Consider the following 26390-nt stretch of genomic DNA (forward strand, 5'->3'; position numbering starts at 1 on the left):
TGCCTCAGCCTCCCCAAGTGCTAGGATTACAAGTGTGCCTTGCTTCTATTTCATTTCCTAAGTAAACTTAAAAAATTAAACTGGGACATCAGTTTGATAAACTTGAAAGAAAAAAATAGGCCAGGCGCAGTGGCTCATGCATTTTGTGAGGCTGAGGCAGGCAGATCATGAGGTCAGGAGTTCGAGACCAGCCTGGCTAACATGGTGAAACCCCCGTCTCTACTAAAAATAGAAAAATTAGCTGGGTGTGGTGGTGGGCGCCTGTAATCCCAGCTACTCAGGAGGCTGAGGCAGAATTGCTTGAACCCGGGAGGCAGAGGTTGCAGTGAACTGAGATCACACCACTGCACTCTAGCCTGGGTGACAGAGCAATACTCCATCTCGGGGTGAGGGGAGCGGAAAGAAAGAAAAAACATATATGCTTTTAAATGTTTTATCTTATTTCTGATAAAAAATACATATGTGTTGCAAAAACTCAAAAACTTCAGCAAGATAAAAACGGAAAGCCAAAGTCCCATATAAGCCCACTGCTCTTCAGAAATAATACAAGGTCTACAATATTATTAGTTTTAAGAAAGTACTTGAAAAACAGGACAAGGGAAAAAGCCAGGAAGAAAAATGGCTTGTGAGCAGTGATGCTCTGGACATTTGCTAGTGCATGTCACCTCTTTCACTGGCAGGCTTATCATTTTATTTTCTCTGTTCACAAGAAGATTTAGGGTGTCCTGTAATATGTCTACTGATCAAAAAATGCAAACATTCTGGTAGCATAAGTGGCTAAAAATAAGAAAGAAAAAAATCCTGAGGCCTGAAAATGTATTGGTTATGTGTAGGGAATAAGACCCAAAAATGTTGTTTGGAGTCATGCTGCCACCGCAACAGTTTTATGAGAGCCCTTCTGCTACACAATATTCCATAAAGAGGCCTGCCCGCCTTTCGCCAAAGTACAGGCACCCTGCTCCAGATGCTCCACAACCAGGCTGCTGCCTCAGCTCTCATCACCACCATTTTCACATTTCATTCCAATAAATAAGGATGCACTTAATCCTTGTCAGGGGCAGCACCTGGTACCCAGAATGCTGGACCTTCCCTACCCTCGTGCTCATTGACCCCACCTCAGCAGGGCCTCTGACCCTGGGTACTTGGCAGGCTTCAGGGACTTTCTGCTGTTGGCCAGCCCAAATGTCCTGCAATTTGTCTTTCTAGCTGAGACCAATAAATCAACTGTGGACTGGTCAGAAGCCATCATCATCACTGCTATCAAAACCTAGGTCATAGAGCAAATTCTTTCCTGCCTCCTTGCATAGAGGGGTCTCTGAACATCCGAGATTGAGGTCACTGAACCAGCTCATCTGGTGGTCCCCCTGGGAACTGCTGGAAAGTAGCCTGTTGTCTTGGGAAGCGCATCTGCTGAGCTGTAAGAGTCTTCCCTGCTCTGCCCTTACTGTCTTATTGGGCATGACTGTTCCTCCCAGAATAGGGCAGACTGATTTTTTGGGGCTCCTGGGACACTGCAGATGCAGAGGCTGAGCATGGGGTTCCTGCTGCCCCAGGAAGGGGCTTTGGGGGACAGAAATTGCAGGCTGAGGACTCTGATATTTGGAATTGAATTTACAGGTCTGGATTGGGATTTGTTTTTGCTTGCTGGCTAGGAGCCTGCCTCTGTGGGCCCTGTGGGCCTTCCTGGGCTGCTGCTTCTTGTCTTTCCCCCGCATTTCTACAGTCCCATCTTTCTGTTTAATCACCAAATGTTCACGTGGGTCACACAAAAACATACTTTGGGCTTGATATTTTTGGCAGGCATTCTTAATGCTGGTTGAAAAGTTGTTTATCTCCAGTGATGTGAGCTGTGAGGCTCCTTGGGAAACCAGGTCCCTGTCACTAGGAATCTTATGGCCTGGGATGCTGGAACCATGGTTCTTGGCACCTGTTTTAGTAACAGCCCAGTTCTTGAAGTTAGTCTGCACCGCCTTGTCCTTTACTTGCCTATTTCTTTCATGGGACCCAAATGCTGGCAGTGCAGCCTCTTCTTGGAGAGCATCATTCTTTGCTCCTTCACCCCAGACACCAAATTCTCCAGGCTGTAGGGAGCCCATACCAGGATTCCATGCAGCAGGGAGGGCCTGGGCCTGCCATAAAACTGGTTTCTCAGAGGTGTATTTTTCCTGCCTGGTGAGATTGAGGCTCTGGGCCAAAGGTGGCGACGTCTGAGAAGCGCTGTCTTTCACTGGAGGCACTGAGATCAATCTCTTCAGCTCTGCTAGGACATTGGGCACATTCAGCTGGCCTAGCTGCTCACACAGCTGCTGGAATTCCTTACTCTGCTGAGCAACTAAAACTTCAAGGTGCTTCAGGTTGGACTTCATTTCTATAAACTCTGCTTGTCTCTGGGGAGAGAGGCAGTGAGAAAGACAGTGATGGACAGTGCAAGTCAGAAAGCACAATAAAACGTGAGAACAGACCAATGGATGTGACAGCAGAACCAAGGCTTGCTCCTTGTAGGGAACCTCCCAGGGTAAGCACAATTACACTCTGGAGTTGAACCCCTGGGGCCCACATCATGTCAAGGAACCTTGGGGAAGGAAGCTAGTCTATATGCTGGCCCCTTTCCAAGTGGCCTGTGCTGGCCTCTTGTCTTAGCTGAAAATTTGCAACTTTAAAGGTTTCTCGGCCGGGTGCAGTGACTCACACCTGTAATCCCCAGCACTTTGGGAGGCTAAGGCAGGTGAATCATAAGGTCAAGAGATTGAGACCATCCTGGCCAACATGGTGAAAAACCCCCTCTATACTAAAAATACAAAAATTAGCTGGGTGTGGTGGTGCACACCTGTAAGTCCTAGCTACTCGGGAGGCTGAGGCAGGAGAATTGCTTGAACATGGGAGGTGGAGCTTGCAGTGAGTCGAGATTGCGCCACTGCACGACAAAGCGAGACTCCGTCTCAAAAAAAAAAAGACAAAAAACAAAAAAAAAGTTTCTCTCTGGGTCTAGTTCAAAGCCCAAAACACACTTGGAAAGAGGTTGGGGTTTACACTTACAGCTTCAAATCTTTTCTTCATCTCAAGGATGGCCTGCTGCATGTTGGCTTTGTCCTGGACTGCCTCAAACACCAGGTCATTCTGGGCCTGTACAGTCTCTTGTACTAAATACAAAACAATGACAGTTCACCTCCTGAAGACTATGTATGATACGTCCCATCTGCCCAAACCACAGAACCACAGCAGTGAAAAGGGAGGAGCTGGATGCAGACTGGAGTGGTTCCTCCAGGCTCTCCTTCCCTCCCTCCTTGACAAGATCCTGGCTAGGGTAGACCTAACCTCAGCACCTGCTGGGGACTCAGAATCAGTTGCCCAGACAACAGCACAAAAGCCTCTGTGGCCTTCCTTCTTGGCCCTGTCATCAGAGTGATCTTAGTAGAATGCACCTTCTGAAACCTTCATAGAAACTTTTTTTCTTTTTTTTTTTTTTTGAGACAGAGACTAGCTCTGTCACCCAGACTGGAGTGCAATGACGCGATCTTGGTTCACTGCAACCTCCGCCTCCCAGGTTTGAGCGATTCTCCTGCCTCAGCTCCTAAGTAGCTGGGATTACATGCACATGCCACCATGCCCTGCTAATTTTTGTATTTTTAGTAGAGACGGGGTTTCACCATGTTGGCCAGGCTGGTCTCGAACTTCTGACCTCAGCTGATCTGCCTGCCTTGGCCTCCCAAAGTGCTGGGATTACAGGCGTGAGCCACCATGCCCAGACCGTTGAAACTTTCGATGGCACCCCACCGGCCACTGAACAAAATCTAAATCTTTAAATTGGCTAACAAGATCTGGGCTCACTTCCCTTTACCCATTTGTCCTCCTCCGTGTCTCTGGACTCTGTTTTCTCTCTCACCACTGGCCTTTGTGCAAAGTCTTCCCTTAGCTTCAAGTACCCTGTTTCTGTCCCTGTCATCCCCCCGCCCCCACCACCAATCACCACCTTAGTCCAGCTAATTCCTATTCTTCCTTCTACTTTCAGCAGTCACCTCCTCAGAAAACACCATTTCCACTCGGCTAGGGTGTTGCTTCTCTCTGCCGGTAGCACCGTGTATGTGCCCTACCATCATTTATTGCCCTCCACTTATTTATCCCATACTTACACTTGGACCCAAATAGACTTGGGGACCTAGGTGCTAACTACATCAGGACTGATATTGATTTTCCTCTTTTGCACAGTGCGATTCTGCACACACACACACACACACATTTATTTAATGACACATTGTGTTGCAATTTATTGTCATCCTCTTGCTAGACTACAGGTCATACGGAGATGCTTTTATATTTATTCAACGAATGTTTAATGAGCATATACTATGTGCCAGGCACTATGGATATGGCAGTTATCAAGACAGATAAAGCTAGCCGGGCGTGGTGACTCACGCCTATAATCCCAGCACTTTGGGAGGCTGAGGCGGGCAGATCACCTGAGGTCAGGAGTTCGAAACCAGCCTAGCCAACATGGTGAAATCCCATCTCTACTAAAAATACAAAAATGAGCCAGGCGTGGTGGCGGGTGCCTGTAGTCCCAGCTACTTGGTTGGCTGAGGCACGAGAATTGCTTGAACCTGTGAGGTAGAGGTTGCAGTGAGTTGAGATGCCACCATTGCACTCCAGCCTGGGTGACAGAGCGAGACTTCGTCTCAAAAAAAAAAAAAAAAAAAACAAGACAAAGCCCTCTTAGGGAAAACAGGAGGTAGTTAATGACTAATTATACAAACAACTATAAATGTAATAACTGCTCTAAAGGAAAAGCATACTGTGCTTGAGACCATGTAACTGTAGACTTAGTCACTCTCAGAGGTAAGATTTCCGTAAGAAACTGATATTTAGTTGAATTGTCATAAAACTGTAAGGGAAAGAATATTACCAACAGAAGAAAGAGCACGTTCCAAACAGAGGAATTGAGATCAGCATGGCTGAAACATGGTGAGTAAGGGGCCCAGGAGCAGGCCACAGCTGAGGGGAGGCAGGTCACAGCTACACAGAGGGGTGTATGAGCCATGGCAAGATTGGTGGACTTGAATTCTTTTTTCTTTTTTTTTTTGAGACAGAATCTCATTCTATTGCCTAGCTGGAGTGCAGTGGCATGATCTCAGCTCACTGCAACCTTGCCCCTTGGGTTCAAGCAGTTCTCCAGCCTCAGCCTCCGGAGTAGCTAGGATTACAGGCATGTACCACCATGCCCAGCTATTAATTGTATTTTAATAGAGATGGGGTTTTGCCATGTTGGCCAGGCTGGTCTCAAACTCCTGACCTCAGGTGATCCACCCGCCCCAGCCTCCCGAAGTGCTGGGATTACAGGCATAAGCCACCACGCCTGGTCGAAATACACACTTTTATCTGAAAGTTTATTGTCAGACACTGTGCTAGGAGAATGGGAAACAATTTTGAACAAAACTGTCTACCTACGTGATTTTTTTTTTTTTTTTTTTGAGACTGAGTCTCGTTCTGTTGCCAGGCTGGAGTGCAGTAGCGCAATCTCAGCTCACCTCTGCCTCCGGGTTCAAGCAATTCTCCTGCCTCAGCCTCCTGAGTAGCTGGGACTTTAGGCACGCGACACCATGCCCAGCTGATTTTTGTATTTTTAGTAGAGACAGGGTCCATCATGTTGGCCAGGATGATCTCAATTTCTTGACTTCATGATTCGCCCACGCCGGCCTCCCAAAGTGCTGGGATTACAGGAGTGAGCCACCATGCCTGGCCGAATTCTAAGTCTAGAAGAGGGAAAAAATAATAAACAGGCTGAGCACAATGGCTCACACCTATAATCCCAGCACTTTGGGAAGCCGCTGAGGCGGGAGGATTGCTTGGGCCCAGGAGTTCTAGACCAGCCTGGGCAACATAGTGAGATCCTGTCTCTACAAAAAGAAAAATAAAAATTAGCTGGGTGAGGTGGTATGTGCCTGTGGTCCTAGCTACTCGGGAGGCTGAGGTGGGAGAATTGCTTGATCCCAGGAGGTCAAAGCTACAGTCAGCTGTGATTGTGCCACTGCACTCCAGCTCTGATGACAGAGCGAGACCCTATCTCAAAAATAAAAAAAAGAAAGAAAAGAAAAAGCAGTAAGAAATGGTACATTTTATGTTATGTGTATTTTACCACAATTTTTAAAAAGTGGGTCCAGAGCTGTGCCACCCCACTGGCAATGCTGGCTCCCTTCTGGAAACTGCATATGCCTCACTCCCTCAGTGTGTAAATTCACAAACACTAATGGATAACAACAGAAAATGGCATGAAAACAGTAGGAATCAGCAATTTTGCACAGGAAGTTTTGGGAAATGTTTACTGTAGTCTCCCTACAGTTGGGAAAAAATTGAACAAACAAGATGAATTTGGTGGCAGGGCGTGGTGGCTCATGCCTGTAATCTCAGCACTTTGGGAGGCCGAGGCGGGTGGATCACCTGAGGTTGGGAGTTCGAGACCAGCCTGACCAACATGGAGAAACCCCGCCTCTACTAAAAATACAAAATTAGCCGGGTGTGGCGGCACATGCCTGTAATCCCAGCTACTCGGGAGGCTGAGGCAGGAGAATCTCTTGATATAATCTCGTGATACAAAAATTAAGTAGGCCGGGCACGGTGGCTCACGCCCGTAATCCCAGCACTTTAGGTGGCCGAGGAGGGCAGATCAGCTGAGATCAGGAGTTCGAGAGCAGCCTGACCAACATGGAGAAACCCCGTCTCTACTAAAAATACAAAAATTAGCAGTGCGTGGTGTCGCATGCCTGTAGTCCCGGCTACTCGGGAGGCTGAGGCAGGAGAATCACTTGAACCCGGGAGACAGAGGTGGCGGTGAGCCGAGATCGTGCCATTGAACTCCAGCTTGGGCAACAAAAGCAAAACTCCATCTCAAAAAAAAAAAACCCAACAACTAAGTAAAGGCTGAGCGCAGTGGCTCACGCCAGTAATCCCAGCACTTTGGGGAGGCCAAAGCTGGCGGATCGCAAGGTCTGGAGATCAAGACCTTCCTGGCCAACATGGTGAACCCCGTCTCTACTAAAAATACAAAAATCAGCTGGGCATGGTGACGCACGCCTGTAGTCCCAGCTACTCAGGAGGCTGAGGCAGGAGAAACACTTGAACCCAGGAGGCAGAGGTTGCAGTAAGTCGAGATTGTGCCACTACACTCCAGCCTGGCGACAGAGAGAGACTCCACCTCAAAAAAAAAAAAAAAAAAAAAATTAGCCAGGCATGGTGGCATGCGCCTGTAATCCCAGCTACTCGGGAGGCTGAGACAGGAGAACCTCTTGAACGTGGGAAGGGGAGGTTGCAGTGAGCTGAGATCGCGCCACTGCACTCTAGCCTGTGTGACAGAGAGAGACTGTCTCAAAACAAACCAACCAACCAACAAACAAAAACTAAGTAAAATATATTGAGACGTGAAAATGGAACCCCTAAACTAACATGAAACAATTTAATCCAGCATAGTTATTTTATTTTTTTATTTTTTTGAGATGGAGTCTTACTGTCGCCCAGGCTGGAGTGCAGTGGCGCGATCTTGGCTCACCGCAACCTCCGCCTCCAGGGTTCAAGCGATTCTCCTGCCTCAGCCTCGTGAGTAGCTGGAGGCATGCACCACCACGCCTGGCTAATTTTTGTATTTGTAGTAGAGAGGGTTTTACCATGTTAATCAGGCTGGTCTCCTACCTCTGATCTTGTGATCCGCCCGCCTCGGCCTCCCAAAGTGCTGGGATTACAGGCGTGAGCTGCTGTGTCTGGCCCAAAGAATGTTTCAGAAAGCAAATTTTCCCATATTTCTCACCACAGGTACAAGTTCAATTCCATGTGTCAATCAATTAGAAAGAGGCTGTTTACTTAGGTATTGGATTCCTGCTCCTAAACTCAATTAGTCAAATATTCTTCAGACATCCATGTAGATATTTATAGTAGAGAGCAAATGTAATTATCCTTCCATAGAGAAGTTCCTAAATAGTAATGTTTCTTAGCAACAGTGGGCATTACTGACCCTCACAAAATCAGAGCATGAGAAAGGCAAGCAAAGTGTTTGATTCTGGATTAAGTGCTCAGAAAGCATCCATCTGAGGTCCCATACATTCAGTTCTTGTCCCCAGGGCAACATATGTTTGGCATCTTCTCTTTTATAGGAGTTTTTGTATCAAACTCATTACTTCCAAAGTCTATCCATATTTTTTCTTTTAAAAAAATGTAGTTATGAAAATAACAAAACCATAATAGTATATAAAGGCATACAATGAAAAATGATTGAATCTCTCCTCTGCAAACCTTGGTCTCTCTTCCTGGATTTAACATTATCATCGGTTTCTGGAATTTTACATTAATACGTGTGCATATCTGTATATACATTATAGGTCCTGTGTTTGTATGTGTATGTGTGTCTAGAAGAGTATTTATTTCATTTTTGCTTTGACTATAAACATTAGATATTTTTAGCTTTTATGTAAAAATGCCATTTAAAATCCATTTCCATATTCTGGACAATATCTGTTTTCCTGTTAAGATGATTTTTAAACAATTTGTTTTTATTTTAGCAACTTGGTAAGGCCTCAATTGAGATGAGATCAGATTGTGATGCAAGCTTTTCCCCGGATGGCCAGTGATTTTCCTTTTACTCTGTAGTTTTATTCTCCCTCAGGTGCTGATGAGAGCCTAACGAAAGATCTGGCAGCCTCCTTGTATAAGATGAGACCACCTCCAACTTTTTTACGGATACTCTTCCCAATTTTCACTGGTTGGTCACACTTCCCAACAAGATGTATCCTGGAGCACGTGAAGAGCACCTTTTTGTTGTTTTAATTTAACAATGAACAGATATTTCCATTCTACCATATTCATATAGATGGATCTCACTCTTCTTAACAATTATATCTATTTTGCTTGGAAAGGCTTTTCCCATTCTAAAATTATAAAAATGTTGTCCATGGCTGGGCGTGGTGGCTCATGCCTATAATCCCAGCACTTTGGGAGGCTGAAGTGGGTGGATACGAGGTCAAGAGTTTGAGACCATCCTGGCCAACATGGTGAAACCTTGTCTCTACTAAAAATATAAAATTTAGTTGGGCGTGGTGGTGCGCGCCTGTAGTCCCAGCTACCCGGGAGGCTGAGGCAGGAGAATCGCTTGAACCCGGGAGGCAGAGGCTGCAGTGAGCCAAGATCGCGCCACTGCACTTCAGCCTGGGTGACAGAGCGAAACTCCGTCTCAAAAAAAAAAAAATGTTGTCCATGTTTTCTTCTAGTTTTTTTTATAATTTAGTCACCAGACTTAACATATGAGGTAAAGTAGTATACAAGAGGCTTTGGTAATTCACTTTATTACTCTGGTCCTTAGTGTCCTCAGTTGAAGAACAGGAAGAGTTAGATTACATGGCCACAGTGACCCTTCTGGCTGGGCAGGCTGACTGGGAAAATATTTAATGACCTCATCTGTGAAGGCACCAATTACATAACAACACAGACAGCACTTTCACACAGTTATCTTTACTTCCCTATTCCCTGATGAGCGCAGTGAGTAGAGACTGAAAGCTTGCAGAATGCACTGAGGTGGAGTTCAATGCTCTAGGATAGCTGGACTGGACCTGGCCATATGCTACAGGATTTGTCTGGTTCCTCTCTCAATGATTAATTTTCTGCTCCTCATCATTTCCTACCAAGAAAGAGAATTATTCTGGATAGGCTACTTGTGCCCATTTTCAAGAATGACCTGTCCTAATTCATATGATACTGCTGTGTTTGTTACTGAGTCTTTTTTCTTTTTCTTTTTCTTTTTCTTTTTTTGAGACAGAGTTTCGCTCTTGTTGCCCAGGCTGGAGTGCTATGGTGCAATCTCAGCTCACTGAAACCTCTGCCTCCCGGGTTCAAGTGATTCTCCTGCCTCCCAAGTAGCTAGGATTACAGGCCTGCACCAGCACGCCTGGCTAATTTTGTATTTTTTTTTAGTAGAGATGGGTTTTCACCATATTGGTCAGGCTGGTCTCAAACTCCTGACCTCAAGTGATCCACCCGCCTCGGCCTCCCAAAGTGCTGGGATTACAAGTGTGAGTCACTGTGCCTGGGCTTTTTTTTTTTTTTTTTTTTTTGAGACAGAGTCTGGTTCTATCGCCCAGGCTGGAGTGCAGTGGTAGGATCTCGGCTCACTGCAACCTCCCCCTCCTGGGTTCACGTCATTCTGCCTCAGCCTCCTGAGTAGCTGGGACTACAGGTGCCCGCCACCATGCCCAGCTAATTTTTTGTATTTTTAGTAGAGATGGGGTTTCACTGTGTTAGCCAAGATGGTTTCGATCTCCTGACCCTGTGATCTGCCCGCCTCGGCCTTCCAAAGTGCTGAGATTACAGGCGTGAGACACCACACCTGGCCTTTTTTTTTTTTTGAGATGGAGTCTCACTCTATCGTCCAGGCTGGAGTGCAGTGGCGCCATCTCGGCTCACTACAACTTCCACCTCCCAGGTTCAAACGATTCTCCTGTCTCAGCCTCCCAAGTAGCTGGAATTACAGGTGCCAGCCATCACGCATGGCTAATTTATGTATTTTTAGTAGAGACGGGATTTCACCACGTTGGACAGACTGGTCTCAAACTCGACTTCAAGTGATTCACCCGCCTTGGCCTCCCAAAGTGCTGGAATTACAGACATGAACCACCACGCCCACCCTTGAGTCTTTTTTTTTTTTTCATTTTATTTATTTAGTTTTAGTTTTAGTGTTTAGAGACAGGGTCTTGCTCTAGCTCCCAGGCTGGAGTGCAGTGGCACCATCTTGGCTTACAGCAGCTTCGACGTCCCAGACTCAAGCGATCCTCCTACCTCACCCTCCCTAGTACCTGGGACTACAGGCATATGTCCCATGCCCTGCTAGTTTTGTTTATTTTTTGTAGACACGAAGTCTCCCTATGTCTCCCAGGCTGGTCTCAAACTCCTGGACTCAAGCAATCCACCCACCTTGGCCTCCCAAAGTGCTGGGATTAGGCTGGGCGTGGTGTCTCACGCCTATAATCCCAGCACTTTGGGAGGCTGAAACGGGCTGATCACCTGAGGTCAGGAGTTCAAGACCAGCCTGGCCAACATGATGAAACCTTGTCTCTAGTAAAAATACAAAAAAATAGCCAGGTGTGGTGGCATGCACCTGCATGAGACTCGTGCAGAGAGACTCGTGCAGGAGAGACTCGTGCAGGAGACTGGCTTGAACCAGGAGGAAGAGGTTGCAGTGAACCGAGATCATGCTACTGCACTCCAGCCTGGATGACAGAGCGAGACTCCATCTCAAAAAAACAAAAACAAAAACACAAAGTGCTGGGATTATAGGCGGGAGTCACCACGCCCGGCCTCTCTTCTGAGTCTTACCCTTTGAAAATTAAGGAACTTGCCAGGCGCGGTAGCTCAGGCCTGTAATCCCAGCACTTTGGGAGGCCGAGGTGGGTAGATCACCTGAGGTTAGGAGTTCGAGACCAGCCTGACCAACATGGTGAAACCCCATCTCTACTAAAAATACAAAAATTAGCCAGGCATGGTGACAGGCACCTGTAATCCCAGCTACTCAGGAGGCTGAGGCAGGAGAATCGCTTGAACCTGGGAGGCAGAGGTTGCAGTGAGCAAAGTTCGTGCCATCGCACTCCAGCCTGGGGGACAAGAGTGAGAGTTTGTCTCAAAAAAAAAAAAAAAAAAGAAAAAGAAAAGGAAAGAAAAGGAAAAGAAAATTAAGGAACGGATCCCTTTGCCTACTCTAAACCAGATGCAGTTTTAGTTCTTTCTCTGCCTTGATCTTGTGTTGGGGCCTCAGGCACTTCCTTTCCCTTTTCTGGGATTTAAATGCCATACTTTTGCTGCAATTCTCGTTTTTTGTACTTCACCCAGTTTTATTATTATTATTATTATTATTATTATTATTATTATTACTATTATTATTATTTGATACAGGGGGTTTCACTCTGTTGTTCAGGCTGGAGTACAGTGGCACGATCTCAGCTCACTGCAACCTCTGCCTCCCGGGTTCAAGCGATTCTCCTGCCTCAGCCTCCCAAGTAGCTGGGATTACAGGTGTCTGCCACCACGCCTGGCTAATTTTTTTTGTATTTTTAGTAGAGACGGGGTTTCATCGTTTTGGCCAGGCTGGTCTCGAACTCCTGTCCTCAAGTGATCCTCCCGCCTTGGCCTCCCAAAGTGCTGGGATTATAGGCATGAGCCACTGCGCCCGGCCCACCCAGTTTTAAATGTAAAACAAAAACAGAGTACTTTCCTTGGGTACTTATAAATGAGTTACTCTATCATGTTATACAAAGGAAGCATCCCCGATTTGCTTCTGCTGTCTGTCTTGCTACTTCTTGTGGGGTTAACAGTCTTAAGGCTTCCAGAACAAGTTTTTTTTTTTTTTTTTAATGGAGTCTCGCTCTGTCATCCAGGCTGGAGTGCAGTGGCGCCATCTCAGCTCACTGCCACCTCCGCCTCCTGGATTCAAGCAATTCTTCTGCCTCAGCCTCCCAAGTAGCTGGGACTACAGGCGCCCACTACCACACCCAGCTAATTTTTGTATTTTTAGTAGAGATGGGGTTTCACCATATTGGACAGGCCAGACTTGAACTCCTGACCTTGTGATCTGCCCTCCTCGGCCTCCCAAAGTGCTAGGATTACAAGTGGGAGCCACTGTGCCCGGCCCCAGAACAAGTTTCTAAACAGATGCATATGCCCTGTGTGTGGGATGCCCAGGTTGAAATCCAGCAGACAGTACAGTGCTTCTATGCAGACAGTTGGGGATTAATTTTTAGGCCACAAAAAGGCATTAATTTTTGTAAATTATGAGCAGTCCACCCCATGGCATTTGAATAAGTTGATTTCAACTTGTTTATAAAATAAACACACAGACAAATGCAAATAAGTGCAGATGCATAGTCATCAGCTCATTGTTTTGCTAGGAAACAGGTGGTTCTAGAGAGGTATTCACCCAAGGAGAACTGTATATATGCTCTCTTCTGTTTATAGGGCAAGGGCCATGGTTTCATCTAAATGTAAACCACTAATTGGTGGAGCACAGGATTTTATAAACCACAAACTATAAGTAAAATTGAGAATGGGGCCGGGCATGGTGGCTCACGCCTGTAATCCCAGCACTTTGGGAGGCTGAGGCGGGCAGATCACGAGGTCAGGAGATGGAGACCATCCTGGCTAACACAGTGAAACCCCGTCTCTACTAAAAATTTTAAAAATTAGCCGCCCGTGGTGGCGGGTGCCTGTAGTCCCAGCTACTTAGGACGCTGAGGCAGGAGAATGGCATGAACCTGGGAGGCGGAGCTTGCAGTGAGCCGAGATTGTGCCACTGCACTCCAGCCTGGGCGACAGAGCGAGACTCCATCTCAAAAAAAAAAAAAAAAAAAAAATTGAGAATAATGCTGTGATTCACAACACAGCTCTCACTGAAACCAAGGCAGTAAGAAGAGCAGCAGGTACTACGGTATTTCTAACTCCTAAGGGGGCAGTCAGTGTCTATAGACAGCACAGGCAGCAATTTGAGACTCAAGGATGTTGCTGACTCACTTCAGGCAGTGAGATGAGAAACCTAGCAGAGCTACCTGCCCTGAGGCAACATGGTTACCAGGTGGGGGATTAGTGCTTCACAAAAGGCATCATGGGACCACAGCATTGTCACATAGAGGTGGGCCTCACTACCCAGCTTAGTGTGCTCCACATCTCTTCAGGACTAACCCTATATACCCATCCTCTCATCTGAAACCCTGTGAGGAACCTCACCACTGGAAACCAGGCTAGGGCCAGAAAGTTCATGTTCATCATTCACCAGTGCCCTCTGCTGATACCTCAAACATGAGGCACTCACATGTCTTGGCCACAGTCTCCAAAGAATCCAAAATAGATTGGCTTCTTGAACTGAGATGTTCCTCAGACTTTTCCACAGACGTCTGCAACTAAGAAACCCAAAATTATTAAATAATTCACAGGCTGTTGCCTTATTCTACTATCTTAGAGAATTGTCATTTCGTGATAAATAGGGATAGTTAAAATATTGCTATTCTACATTAACTAAAGCCAATACAATATAAATATTAAACTTCTTAAAATATAAGATGTTCTAACTCCTTGAAAAGTAGCTGTACTTACCCTGTGAATGCTTTCTCTAACATTAGAAACAAAGTTGTATAGAGTCTCACTAGAATAGGAGGGAAAAAAGAAAACAAATCTTTATGAAATATTGAAGTGATAAGTAACATAAATGATTCCATAAATATGGCAGATCTCTACCTAGCATAGCATCAAAACATTGCTTGATTAGATCTGAAGACTTGACCCTGAGAAACCTTAGTGCCCAGCAGCGAAAAAAAAAGAGAGTCCCAGCACTTTGGGAGGCCAAGGCGGGTGGATCACAAGGTCAGGAGTTCAAGACCAGCCTGGCCAAGACAGTGAAACCCCATCTCTACTAAAAATACAAAAATTAGCCGGGCGTGGTGGTGGGCGCCTGTAATTCCAGCTACTGGGGAGGCTGAGACAGGAGAATTCCTTGAACCTGGGAGGCGGAGGTTGCAGTGAGCCAAGATCATGCCACTGCACTCCAGCCTGGAAGACAGAGCGAGACTCCACCTCAAAATAAAAAAGTTAAAAAAAAAAAAAGAGAGAACACAGACTTCCTATGACCACTGCTAAGGCAAATCACAGTTTTCTTTTTAAAATCCATATTCATATACATATTTATATGTAAATATTAATATGAAAATATTCATTTCTAATGAAAAAGAAGCTATCACAGTTATTCCTCAACTATACATACTACTCTTTTTTTTTTTTTTTGAGACAGAATCTCGCTCTGTCACCCAGGCTGGAGTGCAGTGGCGCAATCTCGGCTCACTGCAAGCTCCGCCTCCTGGATTCACACCATTCTCCTGCCTCAGCCTCCCGAGCAGCTGGGACTACATGCGCCTGCCACCACGCCTGGCTAATTTTTTGAATTTTTAGTAGAGACAGGGTTTCACCGTGTTAGCAAGGACGGTCTCAATCTCCTGACCTTGTGATCTGCCCATCTCGGCCTCCCAAAGTGCTGGGATTACAGCCGTGAGCCACTGCGCCTGGCCACATCCAATTCTTAAAAAAAGACTCACATATGGGCTGGGCATGGTGGCTTACACCTGTAATCCCATCACTTTGGGAGGCTGAGGCCGGTGGATCACCTGAGGTCAGGAGTTTGAGACCAGCCTGGCCAACATGCTGAAACCCTGTCTCTACTAAAAATACAAAAATATTAGCTGGGCATGGTGTCACGCGCCTGTGGTCCCAGCTACTTGGGAGGCTGAGGCACTTGAATCGCTTGAACCCAGGCGGCGGAGGTTACAGTGAGCCAAGATCTTGCCACTATACTCCAGCCTGGGCAACAGAGTGAGACTCCATCTCAATAAACAAAACAAAACAAAACAAAAGCCAAAGAATTCATGCATTGTATGATGAAAACTCATGGACATGAACAGAAGATCAACAGACACTGAGGCCTAGTTGAGGTGAAGGGTGGAGGAGGGAAAGGATCAGAAAAAAAATAGCTATTGGGTACTATGCTTAGTACCTGGGTGATGAAATAATCTGTACAACAAACCTCTGTGACAAGAGTTTACCTATGTAACAAACCTGCACATATACCCCTGAACCTAAAATAAAAGTTTAAAAAAATTCAAAACAAAATTTTGAATGTAAAATGTAAATGATTTCATGCATTCTATTCTTTTTTGTTTTGTTTTTTTGCTTGTTTGAGATGGAGTTTCACTCTTGTCTCCCAGGCTGTAGTGCAATGGTGCAATCTAGGCTCCCTGTAACCTCCGCCTCCTGGATTCAAGTGATTCTCCTGTCTCAGCCTCCTGAGTAGCTGGGATTACAGGCACCCGCCACCGTGCCTGGCCACATTCTATTCTAGACTCTAAAATAAATAATGTTGTCCAACTTCCTAATCCTGATAATCTGAAAAGAAAAATCAGGGGACAGATGTTTAGGAAAAATAAGTGTAACATTACTTGAATATTACATTTCTCTTAGAAATCCTCTAGTTTTTATTTTTCAGAGAGAAAAAAATTGTGGTAGACTATATGCAAATCTACCACAAATCATATTGACAAGAAGGCAATTAAGAATAACTAGGAGGCTGGGTATGGTGGCTTATGCCTGTAATCCCAGCACTTTGAGAGGTTGAGGTGGGAGGATTGCTTGAGCCCAGGAGTTCAAGACCAGCCTGGATAACATAGTGAGACACCATCTCTGAAAAAAAAAAACTAGGTGGGCACAGTAGTGTGTGCCTCTGATCGAAGCTACTTGGGAAGCTAAGGTGGGAAGACTGCGGTGGCTCATGCTTGTAATCCCAGCACTTTGGGAGGCCGAGGTGGGCAGATCACCTGAGGTCAGGAGTTCATGACCAGCCTGGCCAACATGGCAAACCCCATCTCTACTGAAAATACAAAAATGAGCTGGGCATGCTGGCATGCGCTTGTGATCCCAGCTACTCGGGAGGCTGTGGCAGGACAATCACTTGAACCCAGGAGGCGGATGTTTCAGTGAGCCGAGATCGTGCCATTGCACTCCAGTCTGGACAACAAGAGTGAAACTCCATCTCAGAAAAAAATAATAATAAAATTAATAATAATAATAATAATGGCCAGGCACGGTGGCTCACGCCCGTAATTCCAGTAGTATGTCTCAAAAAAAAAAAAAAAAAAAGAGCTGAGGTGGGTGGATCAACTGAGGTCAGGAGTTTGTGACCAGCCTGGCCAACATGGTGAAACCCTGTCTCTACTAAAAATACAAAAACTAGCCAGGCGTGGTGGCAGGCACCTGTAGTCCCAGCTACTCAGGAGGCTGAGGCAGGAGAATCGCTTGAACCCAGGAGGCAGAGGTTGCAGTGAGCCAAGATTGCGCCACTGCACTCCAGCCTGGCAACAGAGCAAGACTCCGTCAAAAAAAAAATCAATCTATAATTCTCTCTCTCCCTCTTTCTCTTTCTCCCTCTTTCTCTGTGTGTCTGTTTGTGTGTCTGCGTGTGTGTGTGTGTGTGTGTATGTGTGTGTAAGTCCTATGGTTTGGTTTCTCTGGAGAACTCTAATACATGCTATTATGCTAAAATTGAATTATTTAATTACTGACACTCTATGTCTTGTTTTGCTCAGAAAAGGTGAGTTCTCTCATCCATTTGAAAGGTTTACATACCTGTCATATTTGTCTTTTGCCCTTTTCTTTTTCTCCTCAAACTGTTCCAAGAGGCCTTTTGATTTTCCAACTGACAAAGGAGGAGGAAATAAACCTCCATCTTTTATATCTCCTCCAAACAGCTGGGGCTTTGTCTGGTACTTTGTGAAAATGCTAGGTTCACCCTGTTAAATGAAAAAAATATATAGCATTTCACACATAAAAACATTTATAGCATTCACTATTTTCTGTACAATGCAGAGTCACATTTAAGTGCAAACCATATTGCTGTAACGTAACATAGCAAGTAGTATTTCCATTTTATCTTTGTATACACCAGAAAATTATATTTAAAATAAAGCAACTGTTTTTATTAATATAGATTTTTGCCTTACCAGCCCAGAGATATTTTAAATGTCAACTAAAATAGCTTAGAATCAATTGCATAAATTTAAAGGCAAGAACAGAGAACCATTTATGCTATTTCTGAGATGATGTGTTAAAGTTTTCATAATCATAATTTTAACTCAAATTGCTGTTGCTCAGCTGCTAGTGAACTAAACTCATATTGTTAAGTTTGATGTGGACTGGACAGTGGGCATGCTGACAAATGGTGAGCCACTTTCTGCATTCTTTGGCAAAATTCTGAAACATTCAGGGAGGTCATTTATTCCTTCATATCACTAGATATCAATTTTTGTACTGAAATACTTATTTCAGAGCATACTTTACTAACTTAAAGCACCGACTGGCTGGGCACGGTGGCTCACGCCTGTACTCCCAACACTTTGGGAGGCCGAGGTGGGTGGATCACAAGGTCAGGAGTTTGAGACCAGCCTGACTAATGTGATGAAACCCCGTCACTACTAGAAATACAAAAATTGGTCGGGTGTGGTGGCTCATGCCTGTAATCCCAGCACTTTGGGAGGCCGAGGCGGGCGGATCACCTGAGGTCAGGCGTTTGAGATCAGCCTGCTCAACATGGCGAAACCCTGTCTCTGCTAAAATACAAAAAATTAGCCGAGCATGCTGGCAGGCGCCTGTAATCCCAACTACTCAGGAGGCTGAGGCAGGAGAATCACTTTAACACAGAAGGAGGAGGTTGCAGTGAGCCAAGATTGCACCACTGCATTCCAGCCTGGGCGACAAGAGTAAAACTCCGTCTCAAAACAAAAACAAAAACAAAAACAAAAATTAGCTGGGCATGGTGGCACACGCCTGTAATCACAGCTACTCGGGAGGCTGAGGCAGGAGAATCGCTTGAACCCGGGAAGAGGAGGTTGCAGTGAGCCAAGATTGTGCCACTGCACTCCAGCCCGGGTGACAGAGTGCGACTCTGTCTTTAAAAAAAAAAAAAAGAAAAGAAAAGAAAAAAAAGCACCAACTTAATCTTATTTGTTAAGTCCCTATTTGATGCATGTAAGTCTGTATATAAAACTTGAGCCCAGGCTGGGCACAGTGGCTCATGCCTATAATACCAGCACTTTGGGAGGCCGAAGTGGGCGGATCACCTGAGGTTGGGAGTTCAAGACCAGCCTGACCAACATGGAGAAACCCCACCTCTACTAAAAATACAAAATTAGCCAGGCGTGGTGTGCATGCCTGTAATCCCAGCTACTCAGGAGACTGAGGCAGGAGAATTGCATAAACCTGGAAGGCAGAGGTTGTGGTGAACCGAGATCGTACCATTGCACTCCAGTCTGGGCAACCAGAGCAAAACTCCGTCTCAAAAAATAAAAAAACCCTTGAGCCCTGGAGTTCAAGACCAGCCTGGGAAACATGGCTAAACCCCATCCCTACAAAAAATATAAAAATTAGCTGGTGCAGCTGGGCACGGGGGCTCACGCCTGTAATCCCAGAACTTTGGGAGGCTGAGGTGGGTGGGTCATGAGGTCAGGAGATTGAGACCATCCTGGCCTACATGGTGAAACCCTGTCTCTACTAAAAATACAAAAATTAGCTGGGCGTGGTGGCGCACGCCCATAGTCCCATCTACTCAGGAGACTGAGGCAGGAGAATCGCTTGAACCCAGGAGGCGGAGGTTGTAGTGAGCCGAGATCATGCCACTGCACTCCAGTCTGGCGACAGTGAGGCTCCCTCTCAAAAAAAAAAGGAAAAAATTAGCTTGGTGTGGCCGGGCATGGTGGCTCACACCTGTAATCCCAGCACTTTGGGAGGCCAATGCAGGTGGATCACTTGAGGTCAGGGGTTTGAGACCAGCCTAGCCAACACAGTGAAACCCTGTCTCTACTAAAAATACAAAAATTAGCCAGGCATGGGGGCAGGCGCCTATAATCCCAGCCACTCAGGAGGCTGAGGCATGATAATTGCTTGCACCCAGGAGGCAGAGGTTGCAGTGAGCTGAGATCACACTGAAGCAGGAGATGTAAAGAGAAAAACAAGTTTTCTCTTGCTGGGCTGACTCACTCCAAGACCTAGCAATAGGCAGCAGAGCTCTGGCAGGGCTTTGGTAACACTACCTGCAAAACCAGAGCCCTCAAGGAATGTGCTCTAGAGTCCCCTCTCCTCCCATTCCCAGACAAGGGTGGGAAAGCAGGTTTTTCTCTTTTCCCAACTTCCCCCTCCCCTTTGATAATCCTTCCTTAGTGATACTCAAGGTTACTTCACAGAGTTTTACAATTCCTGTTTCTCTTCTGTGCAACAAGACAAGGTCACAAGACGAGCTTGAGTAAGATATGTACCAGATGCAAAGCCTGCTTTAGTTTGATAAGTTCCCGTTTTCCTTCCAATGCAGCTGCAAGGTCACGAGCTATGCTAGGATGATGAAACCTATCACTGTTTGATTAACTGCCTTTGTTCTGCTTCTGTATGCCTGCTTGCCTGCACTATACACTTCATGCCACCAAATTCCCTCCATGCCATTCAAACTGGCCAATCCCCTTTCAGAAATGTGTATAAAAGTCAAGCTCTGTTATTGTTCAGGTCTCAGCCTTTTGGATGCGAATCCACTGAGCCGGTGCACACCTTAATAAAATCCTCCTGTTTCACCCATTTGGTCTCTCTGGTCCTCTGATTCCTGCCACAGCACCACTGCACTACAGCCTGGGCGACAGAGGGAGACTCTGTCTCAAAAACAAAACAAAATCAATTATAGGTGCCTCCAAAATCAAAATGTTTTTGACTTACAAGAAAACATAGATTGATCTCAAAGAATGAGGCTGGGCATGGTGGCTCACACCTGTAATCCCAGCACTTTGGGCAGCCGAGCTGAGCAGATCATCTGAGGTTAGGAGCTCAAGACCAGCCCGCCAACATGGAGAAACGCTGTCTCTACTAAAAACACAAAAATCAGCTGTGTGTGGTGGCACACACCTATAATCCCAGTTACTAGGGAGGCTGAGGCAGGAGAATTACTTGAACCTGGGAGGCGAAGGTTGCAGTCAGTGAACTGAGATCATGCCACCGGACCTCGGCCCAGGTGACAGAGCAAGACTCTGTCTCAAAAAAAAAAAAAAAAGGAAAACACAGGTTAATCTCAAAAAATCAAGGATTCAAGAGATTCTGTTCCTCATTCTGGCCTTTACTCACTAACCTAGGCCTCAGAATCCTCATCTCCTTCTTCTTCAAGGACATAATGTAGTATAGTTGACTAAAGTATACAGATTACATGAAGTTTATTATTTAAAAAAGTCTGTCTAAAATAAAATTTGTTATTTTATTTCTATTTTATGAAAACTATTTTTACTTATTAAATTCTCGCAAACAATAGTATGACTAGCCTTAGGCAAATATATATGTATATATATTTGCCTCTCCCTAGGAGTGGTCAAGGGATTGACACTATTTTATGTTGCTTTGTAATAGAAGAAACTGCAAATATAAATGTTGCCATTTCAGACTATCAAGTCAAATGAGTCACTAATCAAGCACAAATCCCTTTAGGAGAGTAATCCTTACAGATGTACAATTCTAAAATACATTCCAACAGAATAAGTAATTTTTTTAAGGCTAAAAAATAAGTATTGGTTGTTGGGTTTTTTTGTTTTGTTTGTTTTGAGACGGAGTCATGCTCTGTCTCCCAGGATAGAGTTCAGTGGTTTGATCTCAGCTCACTGCAACCTCTACCTCCTGAGTTCAAGCGATTCTCTGCCTCAGCCTCCCGAGTAGCTGGGATTACAGGCGCCTGCCACCACAGCCGGTTAATTTTTGTATTTTTAGTAGAGGTGGGGTTTCACCATCTTGGCCAGGCTGGTCTTGAACTCCTGACCTTGTGATCCACCTGCCTCGGCCTCCCAAAGTGCTGGTATTACAGGCATGAGCCACCACACCTGGCCTTGTTTGTTTTTTTTTTGACACAGGGTCTCACTCTGTCACCCAGGCTGGAGTACACTGGCAGAATCATGGGTCACTGCAGCCTTGACTTCCTGGGCTCAAGCAATCCTCCTGCCTCAGCCACCACACTCAGCTAATTTTTGTACTTTTTGTAGAGATGGGGTTTTGCCATGTTGCCCAGGCTGGTCTCAAACTCCTGGGCTCAAGGGATCCACTTGCCTCAGCCTCCCCAAGTGCAGGGATTACAGGTGTCAGCCATTGCACCTGGCCAGAATAAGTATTCTTTATAGTTTATCTCCATAATGACTGTGAAATGTGTGCAGATCAATTCTGGAAACCAGACTCACCTCCAGAGAATTCTGTTGTGACTGTTTTGAATGTCTCAAGTGGGCACCAAAGTCCAAGGGTGCTGATAGGGTTTCTGAATTTTCTGGACAGAACTGAGATCCAAAGAGGAACTGGGAATCACTGAGACTGGAATAATCATTTTGATTATTATTCCAGTTGGATGACTTCTTGTTCCTGAAATTTAGCAAAAAAAGTGTATCAAATGGACAAATATCCTGAACAAATGAAATCATAGTTCACAGCTGTCCATTTCAGAACATTTTTGGCAGAGTGATAGCTTGTTCTGACCTTCAAGTCCCCTGTATATTGTCAGTACAATGAAACACAAGGAAATTCTGAATACCACACATTTTTATTACAATCTGGGAACAACCAGATGGAAACTCAAACAGAAAGGACAGACATCATCATTCTTTGTATAACAGCATTCTGGGCTACAATACCATATTGGAAATTACAGTTCATAAAATTGTAGAGATTAAAAGAATGTTATCATTTTATTTTATTGTTTTGAGACAGGGTCCTACTCTGTCGCCCAGGCTGGAGTGCAGTGGCATGATCTCGGCTCACTGCAGCCTCAGCCTCCTGGGTAGTTAGGACTACAGGTATGTGCTACCACACCAGGCTAATTTTTGTATTTATAGTTGAGATGGGGTTTCACCGTGTTGACCAGGCTGGTCTTGAACTCCTGACCTCAGGTGATCCGCCCATCTCAGCCTCCCAAATTGGTGGGATTACAGGCGTAAGCCACCGTGCAGGGCCAAAAATGTTATCTTTTTTTTTTTTTTTTTTTTTGAGACAGTGTCTCACTCTGTTGCCCGGGCTGGCATGCAGTGGTGCAATCTTGGCCCACTGCAACCTCCACCTCCCAGGTTCAAGCCATTCTCCTGCCTCAGCCTCCTGAGTAGCTGGGATTACAGGCACCTGCCACCACATCTGGTCAATTTTTGTATTTTTAATAGAGATGGGGTTTCACCATGTTGGCCAGGCTTGTCTCTCGAACTCCTGACCTCAGGTAATCTGCTCACCTCAGGCTCCCAAAGTGCTGGGATGACAGTCATGATGAGCCATTGCACCCGGCCAAGAATATTATCTTTTTAAAAGATCAACCTGTTCATCATTAAAATAGATAAATAAAATAAGGTACATGCATTAGCTGATTCAGCAGCCAGAAGCATTAAGTTAGATTTACATATAATCGGCCGGGTGCGGTGGCTCACGCCTGTCATCCCAGCACTTTGGGAGGCCGAGGAGGGTGGACCATGAGGTCAGGAGATCGAGACCATCCTGGCTAACATGGTGAAACCCCGTCTCTACTGAAAAATACAAAAAAAATTAGCCAGGCGTGATGGCGGGTGCCTGTAGTCCCAGCTACTTGGGAGGCTGAGACAGGAGAATGGCATGAACCCAGGAGGTGGAGCTTGTAGTCAGCCGAGTTTGCACCACTGCACTCCAGCCTGGGCAACAGAGTGAGACTCCTCAAAAAAAAAAAATTTATATATAATCACATGAGATTTTTGAGACTTCTCAAAAACATAGTTTTGAGTACAGGAAAAGGTAAACATTGAACTTGGCCAGGCACAGTGGCTCACGCCTGTAATCCTAGCACTTTGGGAGGCGAGGCGGGCAGATCACGAGGTTAGGAGTTCGAGACCAGCCTGACCAACATGGTGAAATGCTGTCTCTACTAAAAATACAAAAATTAGCTGGGTATGGTGGCAGGCACCTGTAATCCCAGCTACTTGGGAGGCTGAGGCAGAAGAATCACTGGAACCCGGGAGGCAGAGGTTGCAGTGAGCCAAGATTGCGCCACTGCACTCCAGCCTGGGTGATACAGTGAGACTCAGTCTCAAAAAAAAAAAAAAAGAATTAACTCTATTACAGATCATTTATGTAAATTTTTAAACCTACATTATACACACTAAACAATTATGTAACTGAGTGTATAGAAAGTAACTAGAGGGTACACATTAATTTTAGAGTGTGTGCCTACAGGGAAGCAACAGAGCAGGGCTGAAGGGAGAGAAGGAGGCATAATAAAACAATCACAGGCCTTGTTATGGACTGGATGTGTCCCCCACAAATTCATATGTTGCTATGATGGTATCATAGTAACAACCCTGAAGTGATAGTATTTGGAGATGGGTCCTTTAGAAGGTAATGAGGGTTCGATGAAGTCATGAAGGTAGAGTTCTTATGATAGGATTGGTATCCTTATAAAAAGGGACACCAGAGCCTGGGCATGGTGGCTCATGCCTGTAATCCTAGCACTTTGGGAGGCCGAGGTGGGCAGACTACCTGAGCTCAGGAGTTCAAGACCAGCCTTGGCAACACTGTGAAATCCCATCTCTACTAAAATAAAAAAAAAAAAATTAGTTGGGCATGGCGGTGTGTGCCTGTTCAGTCCCACCTACTCAGGAGGCTGAGGCAGGAGAATCACTTGAACCAGGGAGTTGGAGGTTGCAGTGAGGTGAGATTGTGCCACACTGCACTCCAGCCTGGTGAGAGAGTGACTCCGTCAAAAAAACCAAAAAAACAAACAAAAAAACCCCAGAGGTCTGTGTAACAATTTGTGTTACTTAACATTGTTGCATAACCTGAGAAAGCATGCTTTTCCTTTTTTTTCTCAGCCCCCAACAGAGTTTGACCCACATATTTATTGACAGCAAGCCAGTGATAAGCATTATTTCTATAGATTATAGATTAACTAAAAGTATTCCTTATGGGAAACAAAGGGATGGGCCGAAACAAATGGATGGGCTCTGGCTAGTTATCTGCAGCAGGAACATGTCCTTAAGGCACAGATTGCTCATGCTATTGTTTGTGGTTTAGGAATGTCTGGAAGTGGTTTTCCGCCCTGGGTGGGCCAGGTGTTCCTTGCCCTCATTCCGGTAAACCCACAACCTTCAGCATGGGCATCATGGCCATCACAAACATGCCACAGTGCTGCAGAGATTTTGTTTATGGCCAGTTTTGGGGCCCGTTTATGGCCAGATTTGGGGGGCCTGTTCCCAACATGTCCCCCTTTTTTGTTTTGCAAAGCGATAAAAGCAAAGGCAGATTTGTCATGGTGAGCTACTTCTCGCAGGAGTCGGGATCTGCATCTGCAGACTATACAAAGACAAACAACACAGATTAAAAGCACAATCATCATTGAAATCACAGGGCCGCCAAGTGTCTTTAGCTATTTTAACGGGTTAATAGCTGCTAATCTGTCTGATGCTCCCTCAAACACTCCAGTTCCTGGCATTAAGGTCAGGTGTGCCACGGATGCTTTAAATATTTGTTCTTTTAATTTTGCAATATCCAAAGACAAGTTTGTAGAGTGTCCTTCTAGATGCTTTTTTTTATTCTTTTCCAAATTTCAATCTTATTTAAGAGCCGTTAATAGTTTCCACAAATCCTTATGTTTAGCTCCTACAGCAGGCCACATCATTTGAGGGTGAAGTGCCACTATACTGCCACGTTTCCAGATAATAGGAACTCTTGCCATATTTCTTACAATTTCTACCATCTGACCGTTTTGTTTAAACCAGCTGAACATAGTGTGGCCGTGGCACGCTGACTGAGAGGTGCAATTCAAGCTTGGTCCCTTAGGGGACCAATCAATAATGATTCCACAGGAATTGTTATGCAGCATCTATGGCTATTCTGCAATGCAATCTTCCGAAACAAGTACATTCATTATTTCTGGCCAGGTCCAATTCTGTTTACAAATAGGTTTTTGAGGGCTGTATGCCTCAATTATAGGAGCAGATTTATTATGGTAAATACTGAGACCAGAAAGCATGTGTAAATGTGTCATAGAGTGATTACATCCAGGCATTATTGCCAGCCAAGATTGATAAATATGCCCAATAAGTAAAATTGTTCTCTGTGTCAGCCCTTGTTGAAGGAATACTCATGGCAATGGTGATCACTGCTATCATAGCTATCATTAAATTACAATTGTGACTGGTTGTCCTGCTTTCCTAAGGTTTTCTTCCACCATCTGTGACAGCTTCTTGATATGTCCCCAGGTAGGTGGCTGTGTTCGATGGGTATTGCTTGTGACAGTTGGGGTCCTCCTCAGCATCAGTCTCAACATGGCTGCAACTGGTGGGTCTTTGGGATCCTCCCAAAACCTTTTCCTGGGTATCTGGCTCATAGTTAAGGCTTTAAATGTCTTGATGGCAACCAAATTGGCTGTTGATTCCGTCCTGGAGAAACACAAGCATAACTACTACCCCAAGTTATTATTTTACCTATTTACCAACTTTTTGTTATCAGATCTCTCCACCAAACCAGTTGTTCTGCTTCTGTCTTTGTAGCTGGTTTCTATAGATGCTGTTCAGCTGCTGACAGCATCTGGCCTTTAGGCAGGCTCCAAAAATTTAAAGTCAATAATGCTAGATTCAATTGTATATGGGGTGTCCCATAGTCCCTGTTTCTCCCCTTTTGCTTTTGCCACTGCTGTTTCAGGGAGAGATTCATTCTTTCTACTATGGCTTGTCCTTGAGAATTATATGGAATGCCAGTAATGTGTTTAATATTCCATAGAGAGAAAAATGTAGCTAGAGCTTGGCTAGTACAGCCTGGGGCATTATCTGTTT

At 45.2% G+C, this 26390-nt stretch overlaps 1 protein-coding gene across 4 annotated transcripts in view; it reads right to left on the reverse strand.

Annotated features, from left to right (window-relative positions):
- Positions 1 to 419: 419 nt before the first annotated feature.
- Positions 420 to 26390, reverse strand: part of IHO1 (interactor of HORMAD1 1) — a 58540-nt gene continuing 32569 nt past the window's right edge. For all 4 annotated transcript variants that reach the window (XM_002813755.5, XM_054550761.2, XM_054550763.2 and 1 more), the window contains 6 exons: positions 21798 to 21972; positions 17179 to 17342; positions 14107 to 14155; positions 13826 to 13913; positions 3037 to 3140; positions 420 to 2387 (listed from right to left, as the gene is read on the reverse strand). In XM_002813755.5, coding sequence (XP_002813801.1) covers positions 1236 to 2387; positions 3037 to 3140; positions 13826 to 13913; positions 14107 to 14155; positions 17179 to 17342; positions 21798 to 21972 — 1732 coding nt within the window. In that variant the 3' untranslated portion in view covers positions 420 to 1235. The remainder of the gene's footprint in view (positions 2388 to 3036; positions 3141 to 13825; positions 13914 to 14106; positions 14156 to 17178; positions 17343 to 21797; positions 21973 to 26390) is intronic.

Source organism: Pongo abelii, chromosome 2 (assembly GCF_028885655.2).
Source record: "Pongo abelii isolate AG06213 chromosome 2, NHGRI_mPonAbe1-v2.0_pri, whole genome shotgun sequence".
Classification (NCBI taxonomy): Eukaryota; Metazoa; Chordata; class Mammalia; order Primates; family Hominidae; genus Pongo; species Pongo abelii.